The sequence below is a fragment of the Cnephaeus nilssonii genome (genome assembly GCF_951640355.1).
Source record: "Cnephaeus nilssonii genome assembly, chromosome: X".
Lineage (NCBI taxonomy): Eukaryota > Metazoa > Chordata > Mammalia > Chiroptera > Vespertilionidae > Cnephaeus > Cnephaeus nilssonii.
The window spans coordinates 110330750-110351640 of record NC_137071.1 but is presented as its reverse complement, the minus strand read 5'-3'; the positions used below and the strand labels follow the sequence as shown (position 1 = coordinate 110351640).

The 20891-nt window shown below is 46.3% G+C and overlaps 1 protein-coding gene across 2 annotated transcripts; it reads left to right on the top strand.

The window, feature by feature from the left end:
* The first annotated feature begins 1348 nt into the window (after positions 1-1348).
* RAB33A (RAB33A, member RAS oncogene family) lies at positions 1349-11835 on the top strand. 2 transcript variants are annotated; one of them, XM_079765780.1, is made up of 2 exons: positions 1349-1917; positions 11352-11835. In XM_079765780.1, the coding sequence occupies exons 1-2, from the start codon at positions 1660-1662 to the stop codon at positions 11805-11807; spliced, it is 714 nt and encodes a 237-aa protein (XP_079621906.1). In that variant the 5' UTR covers positions 1349-1659; the 3' UTR covers positions 11808-11835. The 2 variants fall into 2 exon arrangements, with proteins under 2 accessions (XP_079621906.1, XP_079621907.1); XM_079765781.1 differs by having other exon boundaries at positions 1349-1934; positions 11352-11606.
* Positions 11836-20891: the final 9056 nt, after the last annotated feature.

Below are 20891 nucleotides of genomic sequence, written 5' to 3'. Positions count from 1 at the left end.
ATAAGATGGCAGCTCATGTGTGCTGCTGGAATCCCTGACCTTGATGGCATTAGCAAACAGCTCATGTCGGTGCTATTGGCATATATCAATATTACTCCTATGAAATATGTGGGAGGATGGATAAAGTCTTAAAAGCAAACACAAAAGGGGTGCAATTTATTGTATGTAAATTATACCTCAGTAAAGTTAATTTCAAACAAATTCTGAACCTGAAGTCACTTTCAGGGGACCAAGATGTGTGATGCTTAGTAAGCTTTGAGAAGCTGCCCCCTAATACCGTAAGAAAGTTCTGTTCATTTATCATCTTGCAAGCATAATCTAGGCTTCTGGCAAATTAGAGCCGACCACTTTCTTCTACATTCAGTTGTAGAGGGGTGAACCCTCTTAGGGGTTTTCAATTCCTTTTGACACTCCACCATTCTAGAAGGACTTATGATTGTATGGAGAGCTCGGGAATGCAAGACACTATGAGGTTTATGCCTTGTCCCAAGATCCCTCCACCTGGGCCTGAAATGGTTAGTCCCGGGAACAAAGTCCCCTTTTGCTGGAGCTACCACCACTAGCTTCCCCCCCTCCCCTACTCCCTGTTTGGCCCTCTCCCACGGCGGGCCTTCCCCATTGGCCAGTCAGACACAACCGACTGCAGCAGCCAATGGGAGTCGCTCTCCTGAACATTCAGAGGATGGGTGCTCGTGGTGTGATGAGGGGGAGGTTGGCGCCTGGCACGCGCCCCTCTACATCTGGCAAGTCTGTGACAGAAACAGTAACACCCCCTACACACGCACACCAGTGTCCCCTGGCTCCCTCCTCTCAGCTGCTCGGGCCTCTGCCACCCAAGGCTTGTCTTGGCAGCGCCCTCCCAGGCTTCTCCTCGGGGCTCGGGAGTGCACCTGCTTCCTCAATAAGAGAGCATCCCTTTATCCCAAGGCTTGGGAAGGGGCAACGGAGGCGCGGCTCAGCTGGCCACCGCTCCTGAGGTGAAAGAGGTGTCTCCGCCCCGCTCAGTAGAGTAATGTTGCTCCAAGGCCAAAGTGCTCCAGAGATGCCTTAGAGTGAGTGCAGCTTTATCCTCCCCAGCTGTGCTCCTGGACCGCTGACCACCCCACCCCCCGCCCCGCGTGCTTCAAGAAAGTGGGGGTGGGGAAGCCTGAGATCTATAAGATAAATGGGGGCAAGGAGAAGGGAAGACCATCCCGGAGTGGTGTGCGCCCCTCTCCCCACCCCCCTTTCCTCGTAGGCTTCCTCCCTGCGGTGTATCCTTGGGGATCGGGCAAGGGAGGATCCTAGCCTAAGGCGCGGCAGCAGCCTGAGTCTGATCTGAGGCACAGGCAGAAGGAGAAGGCTCACAGCTTGTTGTCTCTCTTTCATGTCTCCCTTCCCTGCCTGGCTTTTGTGTTGGTGCTTCGGAAATGTGAGGAGGGTGAGCTGGAGAAGGAGGGGGACCTAGGTTGAGAGGCACCCCCTGCACGCGCGCGCGCACGGTGCCGGCGCACGCACACACACGCGGACACACACTCACGGACACGCGCGCACACACACACACGCACACACACACACACGCACAAAGCTCGCTCGCCTCGAGCGCACTAACGTGGCCGTTTTCTTTGTGTGGAGCCCTCGAGGGGGGTTGGGGCCCCAGTTTGGTCCGGTCCTGGGGAGATGGCGCAGCCCATCCTGGGCCATGGGAGCCTGCAACCTGCCTCGACTGCTGGTCTGGCATCCCTGGAGCTCGACTCGTCCCTGGACCAGTACGTGCAGATTCGCATCTTCAAAATCATCGTGATTGGGGACTCCAACGTGGGTAAGACCTGCTTGACCTTCCGCTTCTGCGGCGGGACCTTCCCGGACAAGACTGAAGCCACCATCGGCGTGGACTTCAGGGAGAAGACCGTGGAAATCGAGGGCGAGAAGATCAAGGTGATCCAGCCGGTCAGGTCCAGGAAGGGTGGGCTCTGGGAGGGGTCCTCGCCTGAGGCTTGGATCTAGTGGTTATGAAGCCTCAGACGCATGGCTGTGTCGCTGTTTGCTGAGCCCAAGACCCTTGGCACCTCCTCATCCCCCTTTTCCTCTCTCGGCTGCCGGGTTCCAACCTCACCCGTTTTGGGGGGCAGGCCGGAGTGGGTGCATTCATGCCCTCTGCCCCTACCTGACAGCTCCTGCCAGGAAAAGCATGTGTGATCCCATCCTTGACCCTGCGCCAGGAGCAGCGGCACCTGTGGGCAGAGGGAGGCAGGAGGGAATCGGTCCTGGTGTGGGATGGATCCCAAAGCACTTTACATATCTTGAGGTCTCTTCTACCTCTTGGGTGCCAATAGGCTGCAAAACCCCACTTTGGTTAAGGCATTAGAGGGGAGGAAAGGATGGAAATCCATAAAATTACAGTTTATGGTTAATGTTGGGGCTGAAATGGAATAGGGGTGGAGTGGGGTGGTTTTGGCACAAAGTCATGAACCCTTTTAAAGAAATTGAGACAGGGTCACCCACCAGCCCTTCATAATAGACAAAACTACTTCTTTTGGAACAGTCCTCAAATGCTATCTTCTGTATTTGTCGCTATTCGCCCTTACTCATTGTGTTGGTATTGTCTTCAGCAGGCCTTTGTAAAAATGCAGAGCAACTTATCTGAGGGTCAACGGAAGTGTCTTGGTCCTCCCTTCTCGGTAGTTTATGAAGTAGGCTAAGTACAGATACTCTTGTCTGACCATTTGTACTCACTTTTGGTTCAGAAAAAGGTGGAAACTCAATAGAACAAGAATAGTTCAATGTGCAGAGGCTAGTGGGAGGGAGGACATGATAAGGGCAGCTTCATGTGTCAGGGGAGTAGAAAGGGGGCAGGTCCATGGGTAGGAAAGTCACCTCAAAAGACACTGTGCACTAAAGACCAACTCCACTAGACCCATAGCTGATCTTTTCTTGAGCTTATGGTCAGACCCTGTCAGGTAAAGGTAAAACACTCCCTCCTGCAGAGTGATATGGAGAGAAGGGTTTAGCAACTGGGGAAAATGACGAAAAACATTGTAAACTCTGCAAGACTCTTGACTTCTTGGTTTTGTATAATGAATGTGTTTTAAAATGGCTTCAGAAACCAGGCCAAGATGCTACATGTGTCAGGAAGATGGACAGCTCAGTATTGATAAGGGAGAGCTCTCAAGAACAACTGAGTCCCAGGGTCAGGAATATAGGACAATGTTTTGAAATAGTGATCGTTTTCAGCCCTTGCATTTTTGGAGGAATTACTACATTTATTTTTTAAAGTCGAAGTAGGTATCTGTCTTTCTCCTTTCCTAGGGCTTTATGTTGATGGTTTAGGACTTTCTCTAGGGTGTCTAGCTTCTTTAATGTAAAGTTGTAAGATTCTGTAATTTCTAAAGCATGCCTTAACAATCCGAAGTAGAAATATACTTATGTATGTGCTCTTAGACCCTTAAGACCCTTAAAATGTAATGCTACTTACTGCCTGTTTAAAATCAAGTGTCACTTTGAGCCAAACAACTCTCTGGATTTAAGAGAGGGGAAAGAAGCCCACCTGAAATTTACATAGAGAAAAAAGGAATTGTTTGGGAGTCTGGGGGAGAAGAGAGGAGGAAACTAGAAAGTGTAAAATGGGAGGTGAAAATGAGTGGAAGAGGGTCACCACCCAATGCCCTTGGGGAAATTTTTTAAAGTTTCCTTCCCTTACAACAGCCCAATACTTAGCCAAACTGGATTTTACAGTCTCTGCCAAAGATTCTGGATTTTTTCCCAAGGGGCAGAGCCTGTGACAGTGTGACTCACTAGAAACAGAGCTGAGCAGGACACCACATGCAGAGAAGTGCTCAATACAGGCTTTTTAGGGGAAGATGATATTTCAAGAGGGTGGAACCTTGTGACACTTCTGAAGGAGCTCTCTGAGGGCAGATTCTGAAGGATCTCAAGGTGGGGTATGGGAGTGGGCAGATGCTGACCCTGCCTCATCTAAAGCTGCAGCAACCTCAGGGCCAAAGTCAGCAGGTGAAGACCAGCTTGTCCGTGGGAAGATGGCCGAGCATGGCAGCGAGCACATGATCTCGAAGGAGATTTGGCCCCACACTCCGGCTGGCCTGGAGTTTCTCAAGGAACAAGTAACAAAACCACACTAGGAGGTGGCTGCCAAAGGCTTCTCCCTTTGGGGGAGAGAGAAAAGTCCTGTGTGCCAGGCTGAAGTGGCACTAGACCACAGCCAGCAATAGAAGGCTGTCAGGCTATAAAATGCCAGCTCTCAAAGGAGACTGGGAAAGAGGGCTCAGGGAGCTCTTCTCAGTCCAAGAGTAGGGTGTGGCCTCTACTGGGCTGCTTCCCTGTGCCCTAGGGTAGAATATACCGTCAACCCCTGTAGGGGGATGACTGATTCAGCACATTTGGGACAACTCTCTTAATTACCAGGGCCATCCCTTAGGCTTTGAAACCCAATTTGGTGTCTCCAGTCAATGTGTCTTTATACCCTCCCCATCACAACATTTATAATCCAATGTTTCCTAGTTAACATGAGCATCAAGAAAAGCCTCCAATGAGTAAATAATAATAATAATAATAATAATAATAATAACAATAAAATCCTACTTTGTGAATAAACAAAGAGCCCAGACTGGATACTCTACATACATTACCATATTTGATCTTCACAGCAGACCTATGAAATTAAGACTGTTATTATCATTCCTGTACATAGATAAGGAGATCAAAGTTAGAGAGATTAAATAACTTGCCCAAAGGCATATGGATCTGAGCTTCAGTCTTTGACCCTTGAACCTAACTAAGCTGTTCACCATCTCATTATCCTGCCTTCCCTGTGACAGGACCAGTATTGCAACCTAGATTCAGAGCCCAGGCTCTCTACCACTGCACTCTACCCTCAGGGGCAATATCTGGCCTGGGGGAGTGTGCACAGGGGGAAGTGGCTTCCCTCGAAGCAGCCTGGTAGTCTCTTCTAGGCCAGGGGTCCAAGGTTATAGTCCCAGGACCCAGGATCCTTCAAGTTGTCTCCTTTAACTGCACCCCAGACACTGAGCTGAGTACCTAGGTTTTACTTTTTGTACCTTGACTGTCTCACCTTAGCTGTGAGAATCAGGGAATGTTCAGAGATGGAAGAGACCTTAAAGAATCTTTAACCCAACATCCGCATTTTACAGATAGGAAACTGAGACTCACAGAGGGAAAGTGACACGCCTAAGATCACACAGGGCCAGGCCTACAACTCAGGTCTCCTAATTTCCCTTCTGGTGATTTTTCAATATAAATGCCTGCTTTGGGCTTGTCCTGCTGTCCAGGCAGCCTATGCAGTCACCTGTGACAGGGATACAGAAACACATTATATGGGAAAGCTGACAGTCCTTCCTGACATCAACCTTGGTGGAGGCATGTCCCAACCTCCAAAGAAAGAGTGGAGCTTCCCATAATGACCATTATGGATCTGTCTCCTTTAGCTTTAGCTAAATCATATTGAGCCTGTCTCAGACTAGAAGCACTGGAAAATGCCAAATAGGAGTGTGTGAGGGGTGGGATAAAGGAAGTATTAGAGAGGAGACTCAAACTAATTTGGAACCATTCTTTGTAAATTCTCATGGGAGCACCCCCTCCTCCCTAGTTTGGTTCCTTACACCTAGCACCCCCTCAGCCCTGACCCTGCAGACCAGGCAAACTGCAGGTTAGCCATGGCTGTGGGCAGGTGCCAACCAGGACTGTGGATATCTCTTTCTCTGCTGATCACTTGGAAAATCACTTTCCTGTGTTACATTACCAAGTGGACGAAGGCTGAGCTAAGTGTTCCCTCTGAAGCTGCCTGCAGTCAGAATGACATCATATCTTCCTTAGGGCTTCTGAGCTTCTATCTTCTGCCAGTTAGCTTAATGGTTAATTACCCATCAGTGTGTGTTTCTCTGTCTGCCTTGTTTCCTTGCTTTCTGTGCATTAGTTCCTCTTTGTCTCTGTCCTTCTTTGCCAATCGCTGGGGCAGCCTTGTGTGCGTATCTTAGATGCAGATGGGACAGTCTTTGTTTTAAACTATTCCCATCATCCACTCAGGCACCCTCCGAAGGTTACAGATGTATTTTTCTCCACTTTTCCACATCTACACTCCCCTGCTGGCCTCCAACAAAAGGACATTCATGCCTCATTTATAGAAAGATGCCAGATATGTTCCCTAGGGAAAAGAAATATTCGTGTCAGCTATGAGCACGTGCAGGGAGTGGAGGACTTGCTGAAGCTTGCTCAGGAAAATGATGAAAAAGGCTAGATTTATCTTTGGTAGCTCCCCAGGATGTGCCCCTCGACCCTTCTCCAACATCCCTGTTATATTGGGCCTACCCCCGACTACCCATGGCAGGTTGCTGGCATTCCTCTCTCCTCCCCTCCCCACTGACTGCCTGTGCCTTGGCTCTATCTCATTGTCAAGAAGCCAAGCTTTCTGGGCTTTCCAGGATGAGAACCAACGGGTCCAAGGAGCAGCTACTAGGGCAGGGCTGATGGGCCTTCTGAGTCAATAGCAACAACTAACATGTGCAGAGCACTTTATATTTTGCAAAAGCTCTTTTTCGTGTGGTATTTCATTTGCCTGGTTATTTATTTAGCTACTAAGTGAAGGACCTAGGAGCCAGGTCTCCCAATTCCAAAACTACTGCTGCATTTCAACAGTGGGCCCGGTCAATTACTTGTGGGGCCAGACTTGATGGTGGAGGTTTGGGGCTAGGGTGGAAGGGAGAGTGTGTATTAGGCACTGTGCCATGTGCTTACAAGTAATGCTAATCCTCACAGCATCACTACAAGATTCCTGTGGTTATCCTCAGTTTCCAGGGGAGGACACTGAAGATAGACTAAGTTACTTGCCTAAGGACACCTAACTAGTAGTATGTGATTGGGCTGAGATTTGCAACCAGGTTGGTTTTACTCCATTACTCCCCATTGACCCTTGGAGTGAAAAGAGGACCAGAGGAGCATGTATGTGGCTAAGGGGCAGTTGTCCCCGCAGGGTCACCATGTGGATACAGTGCCCACAGGAAATGAAGGATGGATGAGAGGATTGCCAGCTGCAAAAGAGGAAGGAGGTGACAGGGGCTTATATCAGTAAGGATGTTGAGAAGAATAGGAACATCAAACTTCCAAACAAAAATGAGGTCATTTGTGTGTCCAGTGAGCCTGACTACTGTGCTCTTCCTTTGTGATGGCTTTTCTGATTTTCTGCTGTGAGCAGCCTGCTTCCTGGCTCAGTTCTCACCACAAACAGGGGTTCAAAGAGTTTAGAGTGGGGTTTATAAAGAGCTAGAATGAGAGCAGTGCCTCCAGTTTAAATTCTGAGTCTCCAAATAAAAGCTTCAAGGCTCCCTGAAACATTGAAAAGGCAGAGTTGGTCTCCAGCGGAGAGGGCCCTCCCTGTAGTTCCGGCAGCTTGGGTGGTGTACACAATTTTGAAGCCAAAGAAAAGCCAAACAACTCAGCCCCAAACACCTCACACACTCCCACCCCTGTTCTTGCTAGTGTCAGGTATTTTTAGAGTCCTGAGCTCATGGTGGTAAAGCATCTGCCACATGCCTGAGGGCTGGTAGGGATTCAGCCTTACTCAGAGGCAAGAGTTAGAGATCAGGATATTCTTGTGCTATACCCGCTCTCTTCCCACTGACCTCCATTCCTTTCCCGGCCTGCTCTCTCTTTCTTCCTGCTCAGAGGACCAGAGCAGTGGAAGAAATGAAAATCTTTTCTGGCTCTGCATGCCAAAGCAAATCAGTCTTCAAGGACTTACGTTTTTCGCATAACCAGGGTTGAATGTTGTCTCTGAAATCGCCTTGGCAGATACCTAGGATGCCAGACTGCTTGTAGTTTTGGTAGCTCAGGCCAAAACTGCTTGTTGATAATGATGACAGTTTCGACGACAACCATATTGATAAGTGATCGGATGCAGAAAAAGACAGCTTACAGTTTAGCTGGAGAGATGCCAAGAGAAATGATGAAACATCTAGAGAACAAATAAATATATTCTGAATGGTGTGGTATGGACTCAAAGTGCACTAGAAATGCCTAGGAAAGAGAATTGAAGAGAAGGTGGAGAAGGTTTTAGGAAGAAGGTGGAGACATGAACCAAGCCTTGAAGAATGAGCAAGATCTAGGTAGAGTAATGAGGGGGCAACTGATTCTGTAGGGAAGCGTGAACTAGCAGGACCAAAGGTACAGAGGGAATGAACCAAGTGTAGCTGAGTAGTTTGAAACGAGGTTGGGTGAGGTAAAATTACGGCAGACAAAACTTTCCATTTGATGCCACATGCAGAAGAAGGCTAACATAATTTCTTAATGAGATGGATGACATGCTGAAAAAGCAGGGATTCAGGAAGGCTAGTTTGAAAGCAGTATCAGGAAGCATGGGAGTAGAGACATCTAGAATCCAAAAGACTTCACTGTAGTCCAAAAGTGAGGTGAGAAGGGTCTGTCCTAGGAAAATGAAAATCAAAATACAAGAGTGAGTGAATCTGCCCTGGTTGGTGTGTCTCAGTGGTTAGAATGTCAGCCTGCACAACACAGAGTCGAGGGTTGGATTCCAGGTTAAGGGCACATACTTGGGTTGCATGTTCACTCCTCATCCCCTGTTGGGGCACTTGCGGGAGGCAACCGATTGATGTGTCTCTCTCACATCGATATTTCTTTCTTTCTTTCTTTCTTTCTTTCTTTCTTTCTTTCTTTCTTTCTTTCTTTCTTTCTTTCTTTCTTTCTTTCTTTCTTTCTTCCTTCCTTCCTTCCTTCCTTCCTTCCTTCCTTCCTTCCTTCCTTCCTTCCTTCCTTTCTCTCTCTCTCTCTCTCTCTCTCTCTCTCTCTCTCTCTCTCTCTCATCCCACTCTATGCAAAGCAATGGGGAAAATATCCTCAGGTGAGGATAGCAACAACAAAAAAGAATGGGTGAATCTGAAGGTCATGTCAAAGGCATGTAGTGTCCATGTCCATAGAGGGAATGAAGGGGAGCCTAGACAATGAAAATTGATGTTCAGAATGATGACTCTGGGGCCCTGTTAAGATCTTCATTCAGCAAGGAGATTCAATTATATTTACTAGATTATACTGACTGACCAATAACTCCAAATAAAGGCTATACTTTGTTTTAAGAACCATAGTAGTCAATTAGAGACCATAATCAAATTTTCTTTGATAACTGAGAATTGTATAGGGCCTTGGGACCATCATTCTGTGTACGAATTTCTCTTGTCCAAGACTTTGGATGTATAAAGAGAAATAGATTGGGCAGAATGTGTGTCGACTCCAGAGTATCCCTTGGGAGTTGTGTCCTGGTATATTTTATATCAGCATTTTTCCTTCATAATTTGGCCTTTATCCCAAAAGGTGAGATACAGAAGAAAAATCCAGTGAGCTAAATTACCATTTACATAACAAAGAAGTGAACTTAAAGTAAATTGAGCTAAAAGCTGAAATTTAAACACTAACTTTTTTTTTCTTTAAAAAGTCATAAAAAAAAAAACCCCAACAAAGCCCAAAACAAAGTGATGAATACAGTAAAAAATTTGGAAAATACAACAAAAAAGAACTAAATAAATTTACCTATAGTCCCACTGCCCTTAAATAATCATTAATGTTATGGTATCTACACTTCCAGTCTTTCCTATACATATGACTATGCTTAATTTTTTTTTAATTGGGACCATAGCATATGAAAAATTTCATATCCTGCTTTCACTTATATTTTGTGTACACTTCCTCCATCATTTATTCTTTGAAAACATTTTAATGGCTGCATAATAACCCACTGTATAGATATATACATAAACTTTAGCTATTCCTCTCCTACTGAACATTCAAGCTGTTTCCTGTTTTGTTTTGTTTTTAATATCTTTATTGATTTCAGAGAGGAAGAGAGAGAGAGATAGAAACATCAATGATGAGAGAGAATCATTGATCGGCTGCCTCCTACACGCCCCACACTGGGAATTGAGCCCACAACCCGGGCATGTGCCCTGACCAAGAATCGAACTGTGACCTCTTGGTTCATAGGTTGATGCTCAACCAGTGAGCCATGCCAGCTGAGCCTGTTTTATTTATTTATTTATTATTTTTTAATCCTCACCTGAGGATATTTTTTCCATTGATTTTTAGACAGAGTGGAAGGGAGGGAGGAGGGGGGTGAGAGAGACACATCGATTGGTTGCTTCCTGCATGTGCTTTGACCAGGGCCCAGGATTGAACCCGCAACCCTTCAGGCTGCGGGCTGATGCTCTAACCACTGAGCAACTGGCCAGGGCTGTTTCTTGTTTTTTTAAAAAGCATAAATAACATGGTGATTAAGACTTTCGTACAAAATTTTGACCACGTATCTACTATTTCTTTTGTATAGATGATTGGAAGTGAGATTATAGGCTCAAAGAGTTTTTAACATTTTTAAGGTTCTTGATAATTTTGCCAAATTGCCCTCAGAAAAGTTGATTAATGTACATCCCAGTTTTTCAACTAAAAATCTTAAGGTTTTTCAACTCAAGATTTTCAACTCAAAATCTTAAAAAACTTTATAAATTCTGAAAGAAACTTCTCTCTATACTTTTATATATATATATTCTAGAGGCCCGGTGCATGAAATTTATGCACGGGTAGGGTCCCTAGACCTGGCCAGCGATTAGGGCCGATTTGTGGGGTAACTGGTGGGGCAATCGGGGGGGGGGGAGGGCTCTGCTGGCACCTGCCTTGGCTGGCCTGGTGCCATCTGCTCACTGGCCCTGCCCTCTGCCACCGCTGCCTGTCACCTCCCTCTGTGGGGTGACTGGCGAGGCAATTGGGGGGCCCCCACCTTGGCTGGCCTGGGGTCTGTGGGCTGGGGGCAGCTCCTGCATTGAGCGTCTGCCCCCTGATGGTCAGTGCATGTCATAGCGAGTGGTTGTTCTGCCGGTTGTTCCGCTGTTTGGTCGATTTGCATATTAAGCTTTTATTATATAGGATAAAAAGGCTAATATGCAAAGTGTCCCCTTGGGAGTTCCACTGGGAGACTGGGAGTTTGATCACTCGCTATGATGTGCGCTGACCACCAGGGGGTGGCACGGAACAAGGTGGGTAACCAGCAGTGGTGGCGGGGTGCTAAGGGAGCAAGGAAATGAGGAGGTGGAGAGGTGGAGAGGTGGAGAAGAGGGGAAACTGACTGGCCCTGATCACAGGCCAGGCCTAGGGACCCTACCCATGCATGAATTTCGTGCACTGGGCCTCTAGTACTTTTATAAGTCCATCCTGCCAATCTGTCAAAGAACTACTTCCGGTGTTAGGGCTTGTCACCTCAGCTCTATAATGTCACAGAACCATGTTTTCTCCTGTCTATTCATGTTTCCTTTCTGACTCCAAACATGGGTTTTTATATCTTTCAGGTTCAAGTGTGGGACACAGCAGGTCAGGAACGCTTCCGCAAAAGCATGGTCGAGCATTACTACCGCAATGTGCATGCAGTGGTTTTTGTCTATGATGTCACCAAGATGACATCCTTCACCAACCTCAAAATGTGGATCCAAGAATGCAATGGGCATGCTGTGCCCCCGCTAGTACCAAAAGTGCTTGTGGGCAACAAGTGTGACTTGAGGGAACAGATCCAGGTGCCCTCCAACTTAGCCCTGAAATTTGCCGATGCCCACAACATGCTCTTGTTTGAGACATCAGCCAAGGACCCCAAAGAGAGCCAGAACGTGGAGTCAATTTTCATGTGCCTGGCTTGCCGATTGAAGGCACAGAAATCACTGCTCTATCGTGATGCTGAGAGGCAGCAGGGGAAGGTGCAGAAACTGGAGTTCCCACAGGAGGCTAACAGCAAAACTTCCTGTCCCTGTTGAAACCAAATGATGTAAATACAAGATCAGTCATCACTAGTTTTTTCTTTCCCTTTTTTCCGTGTCTGCATAACGCTGACACCTGCTTGTTTCCATAGAAATTGATATTAAAATAAAATTTGTATAGATTATCACATGCCTTCATGTCTTGCTTTCCTCTGAGAAGACATTTCTGATTGTGATGAGTAGAAGAGGCAGCTTGCCCCACTGGAATAGTATGTCTGTGCCAAGGCATACTCCCTATCAGCCTTCTATGACACCTGAAGATCTCATCGTCTGAGTCACTTCTACAGAACTAATTCATTGTCTCACTGAGTGTCATCAGTGGACAGAAACACCCAGAAGGGGTGATATACAGCCCAGATATGGTTTCTTGAGTGCCAGTGCAGGCAGCAGGATATATAAGACTTGAAAGATGTTTACTCACAAGTATTTCCTAGGTTCCCTAGAGGAGGCTGCTCTCTCCTTATTTCCCAAAGTTTTAAAATAAAAAGTATAGGTTGCCCAATGGGCCCAGCTGCTTCCAAAGTAATTAGGTTCTTCCCATGTTTTACTAAGCAGTCTCTGACACCAAAAATGTTTTTGCCCCCCTTTCTTAGAGAGAACAGGGTTCAAGCTAACAAATATCTATTATGCCCCCAGATCTTTGCTGTGTGCTATGGAGCAAACAAAACAAGAGGAGGATTCATCCCCTATGTTCAAAGACACTTTGATCTAGTTGCAGGAACATTGTACATACTGAAACTACTTGGGAACGAAAATTAGACAACTATATCACCAAGTGCATGGTTGTGTTATGGGAATTGAGAGCGTTATGTACTCAACATTAGGGGGGCCACTGAAAAAGAATCGTACTTATTTTCTATGTTGAATAAAGTGTAACGTTTGGATTGGTAAAGAGGTGAGGAATGGGCAAAAGTCAGGAAGCAATAATGACCTTGGGGGTTGAACAGGAGGACAACTAGGAGTGTGGCTCACTGACAGCTGAGCAATCTTAGTGGGAGAGCCCAGCGTGGGGAGGCCTGCACATCAAGCCGGATAGTCTGTTGCCTTTTAAGCCAAGTGGGGGCTTTTGGTGACTCCAGTAGGAGTCCTGTAGGAATTTTTTATATGGCTGGTCCTAGGTATGTGAAAGTCCCTTGTCCAATTGTTAGAGTATCTAAATGGCTATAAAGGTATTTTTACAATAGCCCCGGGTAGATCTCTTTACTTGGGGGATGCTCCTTAAGGTGTCTCTGTTGTCAGAAGCCTGTGGAGAGAGAATCCTAGGCAGCTCCTTAGCACGTTTCTCTGGTAGGTGAAGGCAGGTCTGCCCCTTGTCCCTTGCCAGCAAAGAGTAGTACATCCCAGATGCACTTCCCACCCAAACAAATAGCCTGTTTGGTCCTTCCAGATTGTCCCTACAACCCTCTTTCTCCTATATGGCTAATTCCCTATCCCACTTCCATCTCCACCCAGCTTCGGTCTCAGCCTAGCCCCCAGGCTGGTTCTCATTACTTGGCTTGTGCCTGGATCCCAGTCTTTGGGGTCTTCTTAGTATCTCAGTGAGTGCTGTTTTCTTCCTAGTTGTTCCCTCAATGCCCAGCCCCTGAATCTCACCCAAGGGGCTGGACTGTCTGTTGGTGAACTGTCTGCTGGAACCCTCGCAGCTATACTTCTCCCCACGGAATACACTAGGGACTTGTCTCAGGATTTAGATGCTGACCCCTTGCCCAGGACACAAACTCCTGTTGTTGTGTTATTTGGCTCTTATGACCTGCCTGCAGAGCTAGGCCACCTCTCAGTGGCTGAATGTATACTTGTCCATTCTAATGGGTACATTTCAGTCTGGGTCCTGGCCTGTCTTGGACAGGGTGCCTTTGTGCCGTGACAGGGTCAAGATGACAACATTCCAAGCCCTCTAACCAGGATTGTCACTTCTAGACCTGAATTACCTCTGACATCTTTCAGCAAACATATACTGGGCACTTACTATGTGCCACTGTTCTAAGCCCTAGGGGTACTTAAGTCAACGAAATAAAGTCCTGCTTTCATCAAAGAGACAGACACTAAATCAGAATTGAGACACATAAATGAGATAATTTGAGAGGGTAATAAGGACTCTAAGGGCCATAATGGTAATTAGAGAATGAAGAAGGTGGGGGAGGGCTACATATTAAGTAAAGTGGTCACAAAAAATCTCTCTGAAGAGATAACATTTAAACTGAGGCCTGAATGAAGAAAAGCAACCAACTTCCCACCCAAACAAATAGCCTGTGAAGTCAGGGAGAAGAGAACCCCAAAGGAAACAGTAGATGCCAAGGCCCTGAGGCAGAAGTGAGGTTGGTGCATTTGAGGAACAGAAAGAAAACTAGGGTGGCTGAGCAAGAAAGGGAGAAAATGTGGAAGATTAGGCAAAGAAGTAGGTAATGCCAGGTTGGGGTTTTATTTAAATGCAGTGGGAAGCCAGTGCAAGGTTTTAGTATCATCTAGACTCAGTAACCTTGGGAAATATTCAGTAGGCTTGCTGACCTGCAAGAGGGTAACGCCTCTACTTTTCATAGCATCTCCGAGAGAAATAGACAGCCCTTCCTGGGTGTCTCCTGTATGTGGGCCGCAGGGCTGCAACTTCCAAGCTGGCTGTTCCCCACCTTAAAAAATAGACTCTGAAAACTTCTCCCAGATTTTTACCTTCGGTCCGGTCCTGCCGAGGCTCTGGTAGTTTTGCTGTGAATAGCAGGCACCCACCAATCCTACCTGCTTCTATTCTCTGTGTCTCATCTGCTTGAACCTGTCCTTTCCTGCAGTATGACAGCATTCTTCCTCAGGTGTCTGGGGACAGCCAAGATGCCCCAGGAATCCCCACTGTGGCCCCAGGGATCCCAAGAATCTCGGGGCTCCACCCACTCTCCCTGCCCCAGAACTTCCTGCTGTTACACACACAGTGGCACTCGGGCCTCCCTCAGATTGAGCAAGAGGACTTGGGAATGGGCTGTACCCAGGGCGCACCCAGAGGAAGGGAACTCCTGAGGCCAGAGAACCATGACACCCTTGATGCTATGAAGGTGGTGAGGGGTAAGGGTATTCAAGGGAATCAGGGTGCTTCCAGGTTCCTCATTCAGCTTCGTTAGGTCTCTAGACGAATCCATGATGGCCAAAAGCTCTTGTCTATAGCTCCTCTTCTCTTTCCAGACCTGTACCCTTGAGTCTTCACCAGTGCTACAGAGTCAGGATCCGGATAAATAACTACCAACAATTGAATGCCTATTATGTGCCAGGCCCTGTGCTAAAACATGTTACATTCTTTCACTAGCTCATTTAATGCTTCTTCAACCCCATTAGGTAGGGATGATGATTTCCATTTTACAGATAGGAATATGGATGCACTGAAATATTTAGTGGCTTGTCCAGGGTAGTAAGTGGTGAAGCAAGATCTGTCTTACTACACGACTAGATTCTTTGTATGATATCGTCCTGTCTTTCCAGCTAGTTCTAAGCTGTAGGACCCTTTAAGGGATTGCAGGTTGACTCAAGCTAGTCCCTCTGACCTATGGGTTTAGATGAGTATGACATTCAATGTACAAGACTGGGACATTCCTCCTTGAATGGGATGCCCCTGACCAGATACCTACAAGAAGCCCAAGTGGCTGACAGAAGTGATAGCTCTAGACCAAAGGAGTTCCTAAAATGTCCTTGCCTTGGACAATAGCTGAGAACCATACAGCCAGCAGACTCTGCTGTTCAGCCTTAGGGGCTATAGGATCTTGTCATTGTCCCCCACCCCCCCTTAGTACCTGTGCATTTGCTCAGGTTTCCAGATTCAGACTGTGGACTTGCTCTGGCCAAACTCAGTGCAGCTGAGAACTATCTTAGCAGGATCTTTTAGTTAGGGAGCCCAACTAAAGGTGCTGTTCTGAGCACCACCAGCTAGAGCAGTGCCTGGGAGGGATACACAGCCCAGAACAGCTGGAGAAGCCCACCCCGCAATGAAGTTGATTGCAGCCCATCCTGAGTATGTGTGGGGTGAGGATGGAGAATGTGGAGACCTGCTGAGAGCCCCCTCAATAGTAAGGCTCAGCTTCTCCAGCAACTTTGAATGGCAGATGCAGAAAGAGGGCAGTTATTCTCCTGTAACACCTGAGGGGACAGAGTTGCTGCCTTAGCTTAGAGACCTCCTTCCATTCACCGTCCCTCATCCCCTCACTGGGAGGGGCCTTGCTTTCTCTAGAAGGAATGGCCTAGGCTTCCCTGGTTTCAAACCTTGTTCTGACTCCAAGTCTCCTTGATTGTCAATGCCCCTAAAGGCAGGCACTGGAGCAGCAGGACTGAGATAGGGGTCCCAGGGATTCCCCTAGATAAGTAGTTCCCAAATGCTGACCCACAGCCGACAGCATGAAGTCAGTTGGCAACTTGTTAAAGTACAGATTTCTGGAGCACGAGCCCTGAACACTCTGATCTACTGTATACTAGATCTGAGGGCAGGGCCCAAGAATTTGTATTTTTAAAATGTCCATAGTTGATTGTAATGTATCCCCAGGTCTGTCTCTGTCTCTGTGTCTCACCCCCTCTTTCCCCGCCCCCATCTCAAGCCAATACATTTTTAAAAATTAAAAAATAAGAAACTACCTTTCCTGAGCCACAGCTTCAAAACTAGCGGTCTAAGAAACTATGAAACCCCAGCCTGGTGAGGCAGATATTTTTTAGAGAAATAAAACTGTTCCTTCCAGTCACGCCAAATGTCTTAGGCCATTTATCTAGAAACTAGTAAGCAAGAGTCTCTTAACCATGAGAGACAAGTGAAGAACTAAACAGAATATAAACACCCCTACACTGCGAGGACAACTTTGGACAACTAGACACAAGATTGATAATTCAATAGATTGCATGTCTGCTGTGCGCCCTCTGCTGGTGGAAAAAGGTGTTTTCCAGTAGGAGTTTTTCTGACTTGTACTGACCATTTCCTGGGATGGAAGGCCACACAGAAGGAGCTAATCCTGTCCCCGTCTGGGCACTTAGACACCTGGAATTAGAAGGGTTACTAATCTAAAACCACATCTCTTTATTGAGGTATAAGTAATATATAAAAAGTGAACATACTTAATGTATACAGTTTGATGAGTTTGCACATATGCATACACCTGTGAAACCATCACCACAATCAGGGTTATAAACATACCAGTATTCATCACTTCCAAATGTTTTTTTTATACCACCCCTTTTTGAAAAAGATCTTTAAATTTATTTTTTAGAGAGAGAGAGAGAGAGAGAGAGAGAGAGAAAGAGAGAGAAACACCAATGTGAGAGAATAACATTAATTGGGTGCCTCTTGCACGCCCCCTACTGGGGATCGAGCCTGCAACCTGGGCATGTGCCCTGACCAGGAATTGAACTGGCAACCCTTCAGTACACAAGACAATGCCCAATTGAGCCACATCAGCCAGGGCCACCCCCTTTTTTATGATAAGAACTTAAAATGTGTTGAGGGTAGATCTCATGTTAAAGGCTGCTCTTATAAGTAAGCTACTTATGTCCAATCACTGGGGCTTTACTCTCCCAAGGGAAATCTGTGAACAGGGCAGCAGGGAGGGAAGGGGACATTGAGAAGCACTTCACCTGCCCAGGGAGGTAGATTTTGAAGCTGGGTAGGTAAGTAGCCCTGGAGTCTTAAGAGAGACCACTGTGGGTAAAGGAAGATTCCAAGCCATGAAGCAGTCGAATTAAAGTGAGAGAAGGACCTCATGGCCTGAACTGACTCTGTGGTTGGTACCTAACCTCTTCCCCAGTGATAAAGTATGTACTGTAACCCACCACACTTACTTTTAAAGTACTGGAGGGAGTATCAGGTGAAAGCAGGGATACAAAAGCTGGCCTGCTTGATCCTTACCCACCAATACCAGGTGGAAACCCCAATGCTTCAGATAAAGGGGAGGGGGGTACCCCATGTATTTTGGTCCTGCTTGTCCTTCCAGGGAGATCATTAGATGGGGAGGATATCAGACCTAGCCTAGTTTTCAACCTCTATACCTCCAACTGAAGTAATGACGATTCATGGCAGCTCACATTTATTGTTGACTATGCACTGCTATGTCCTCTGTTATGTGCTTATGATGGACTATCTATCATGCTTACTCCTCATAATAACCTCTGAGGCACAGAATGATCACAGCAGCTTGCTTATGGTCATACCGCTGGCCAGTGTTAGAGCAGACATAACCCAGGTCTAACTGCAGAGCTAGGACCACAGTGCTAACTTAGTTTTATCTAATTCTCTCAAAGCTTGAGAGGAGGATGTACTCTTGGGCTTGAGACTAAGGGCTCCACCTCTGCTGCGTTCAGGACTAAGTAGCAGATTTGCTGGAAGCTGATGCTAGATGCCTGGGCTTAAGCTGATGAAATCACTATTAGTCAGATGCAGGCTGAACCTGGGGGTTGGCCCCTGAGGAGCAAACCGTCCTCCTAGGAGGGGAGGCCAAGGCAGGGGCTGGAAAATCTAGGAATGGACCAGCTCAAACAACTGGAACTTTTGAAACAGAGGTATTTTAGAAAAGCTTCTTGCACTATTTGAGAGATGGAAAAAAATTACCTCTAAGATCCTTTCTAGTTCTCCATTCCCATGAACAACAAAAATAGTGTGATCATGCACTAGCTCTTTTTGATGGCCATAGGCATTTTATTTATTTTTTAAATATTTTTATTGATTTCAGAGAGAAAGGGAGAGGGAGAGAGAGAAACATCAATGATGAGAGAGAATCACCTATCGGCTGCCTCCTGCACGCCCCTACTGGGGATCGAGCCTGCAACCCCTAGCATGTACACTTGACCAGCTAGGGCACCATAGGCATTTTAAGGCAGCTATGAAGATAATGAAGTCTTAGGCCTCTGGATAAGGATTGCTTACTTGTCTACAGATCAGAAGTCAGCTTTGAAATTGCAGATCTTCCATTTAAGAAAATGCTCAGATTTGACCAAAACTGGGACAGGGAGGATGATGTTTCTATAAGGTGAACAAGTCAGTACTTCCTGATACCATTGTATTTTCAAAATTACAAGGGACCTCAGTTTGCTCATCTGTAAAATGGGATTGAAAATCATCTTTACGTGATTTTTTAAAAGATTTAAATAAAAAATGTTATGTGTGTGAAATCTAGTTTATGATTTATGAATAAATGTTTGCATATTATACTTTAATTCCCCTGATATAAAGGGCACCAGGAAGAAACAAATACAGAAGACCATTCACGTTTTTCCTGATCATTCAGTTTTAAAAATAAAGCTGTGTTGAATATATTCTTCTTTTAAATTATTCAGAACTGAGGTAATTTGGCCATAAAGCCACTTGAAAGTCACTAAGAGAACTAACTCAACTTTTAAAAATCCCTTCAAATTGTGGTCTTGAGTGCATTTGATTTAATCAACAGACAGACAATTGGTTAAATAACCTAGTTTTCTAAGCTTGAGATATTTACTGATTTACTCAAGGATTCTTATGCTCTGAGACTCTGAAGATTTTCTAGAGAGAAATATACCATTATATTCTGAATATTTTATCAGGAAAAAGAAATGTGTACAACTTAAAACATTCCTTCTATTCTAATGTCATAAAGTCCTGCAAAAAGCAAGGCCACTTTATTGTTGGTATTTACAATTATACTTTTCATAAAATTCATAGTATTGGATAAGTGACCAAGATTTCTGAAAATGAATTCCTGGTAATAATTACTAAAAAGTTTCCTGTAAAGAAGGGATCCTCTAGGCACAGAAGGAATACTTCCCTCCAAAGCAGATTTGATTCTGTACTTGTTTTCAACAAGGCAGTGTTGTTTCATAGTTTTTAGACAGGAAAAGACAGAACTAGACTCATTTACAACTTTAGAGACTTCTAACACATGTAATTGAAGCACTGTGATAAAATATCATCCACCCAGAAGTTTGGAGGAATATATTGCAAGACCTGGGAACTATAAGCCAAAGTTATGGATAACCACAGTGCTGATGGATTGCCACTAAAACTGTCAATGAGAAGATTCCACTGCTGTGTAGTTTCCAGGGTCTCCTCTCAGCAGTGGTAATAGTAACAGCAGTGTTAGCAATAACAGTGGGAACAGCAGCAGAAAGAGCACTAACATTAGTGGTAATAGTGTAAGCAGCAGCACTTGAGTCCCTACTTTTTGTCAGGCCAGTACCAAATTTTATCTATCTGCCTATCTATATACCTACATATTTATCATACATTATCTGTGGTCCTTATCATTACACTAGAGGCCAGTGCACAAAATTCATTAATGGGTAGGGTCCCTAGAGGCTGCTGGCTGCCAGCTGGGGCCTTCTTTCATTCTGTGCCACCCCCTGGTGGTCAGCGCACATCATAGTTAGCAATCAAACTCCCGGTCGGTCAAACTCCCGAGGGGACACTTTGCATACGAGGCTTTTATATATACTAGAAGCCGGATGCACGAAGATTCGTGCAAGAATAGGCATCCCTTTTCCTGGCTGCTGGCATGTGGCGGGCTCGCTCTGGCAGACTGTGCAGCAGCGGCGGCGGTGGCAAGCCCTGCATGCTCCGGTGCCGCTTCCTCCTCGCCCTCCTTCTCCGGAAAGCTCCTCTGTGCAGCGCTGGTGCTCCCAGGAAGGTGTGGAGGGGAAGAGGTAGGGGGAAGCGAGGCAGGCGGGGAGGACTGGAAAGGTTGGGTGTCCTAGGACGTTTCACTTTCCCATTGTGAAAGTGGAATGCAATTGGCCCCCTTACTCTTCCTCCTCTGCCCTCCGCCTCCTGCCCACCCTCCCTCCCTCCATGCCCATCACCCCTCCCCTCTTGATTTGGTGAGATAGGGAGATCTGATAATTTGGGTTACTGTGTAGGTGGCCTCTTTCATCTATTCAAAACAAAGCTGAGCCACCTGCCGCTGCCGCCATGGCCGCCACCATCACCCCTTGGCTGGCCCAGGGCACGCTAACTGTGCACTGAGTGACCTCCTGTATGCATCTGTGCCCATGGCGCTACTCCAACGCTAGGGTTTTGTTTACCAGAGCAGCGGGGCAGGGGTGGGGTAGAGGGAGACGCCAGGCACTGGGAGCTATGACCTCAGGCACCAGAGGGTTGCCTCTAAG

Coding starts and splice junctions, on each gene's coding strand:
- RAB33A (XM_079765780.1), top strand. CDS start 1,660: ATGGCGCAGCCCATCCTGGGCCATGGGAGCCTGCAACCTGCCTCGACT. Junction 1,918..11,351: donor TCGAGGGCGAGAAGATCAAG/GTGATCCAGCCG, acceptor TATATCTTTCAG/GTTCAAGTGTGGGACACAGC.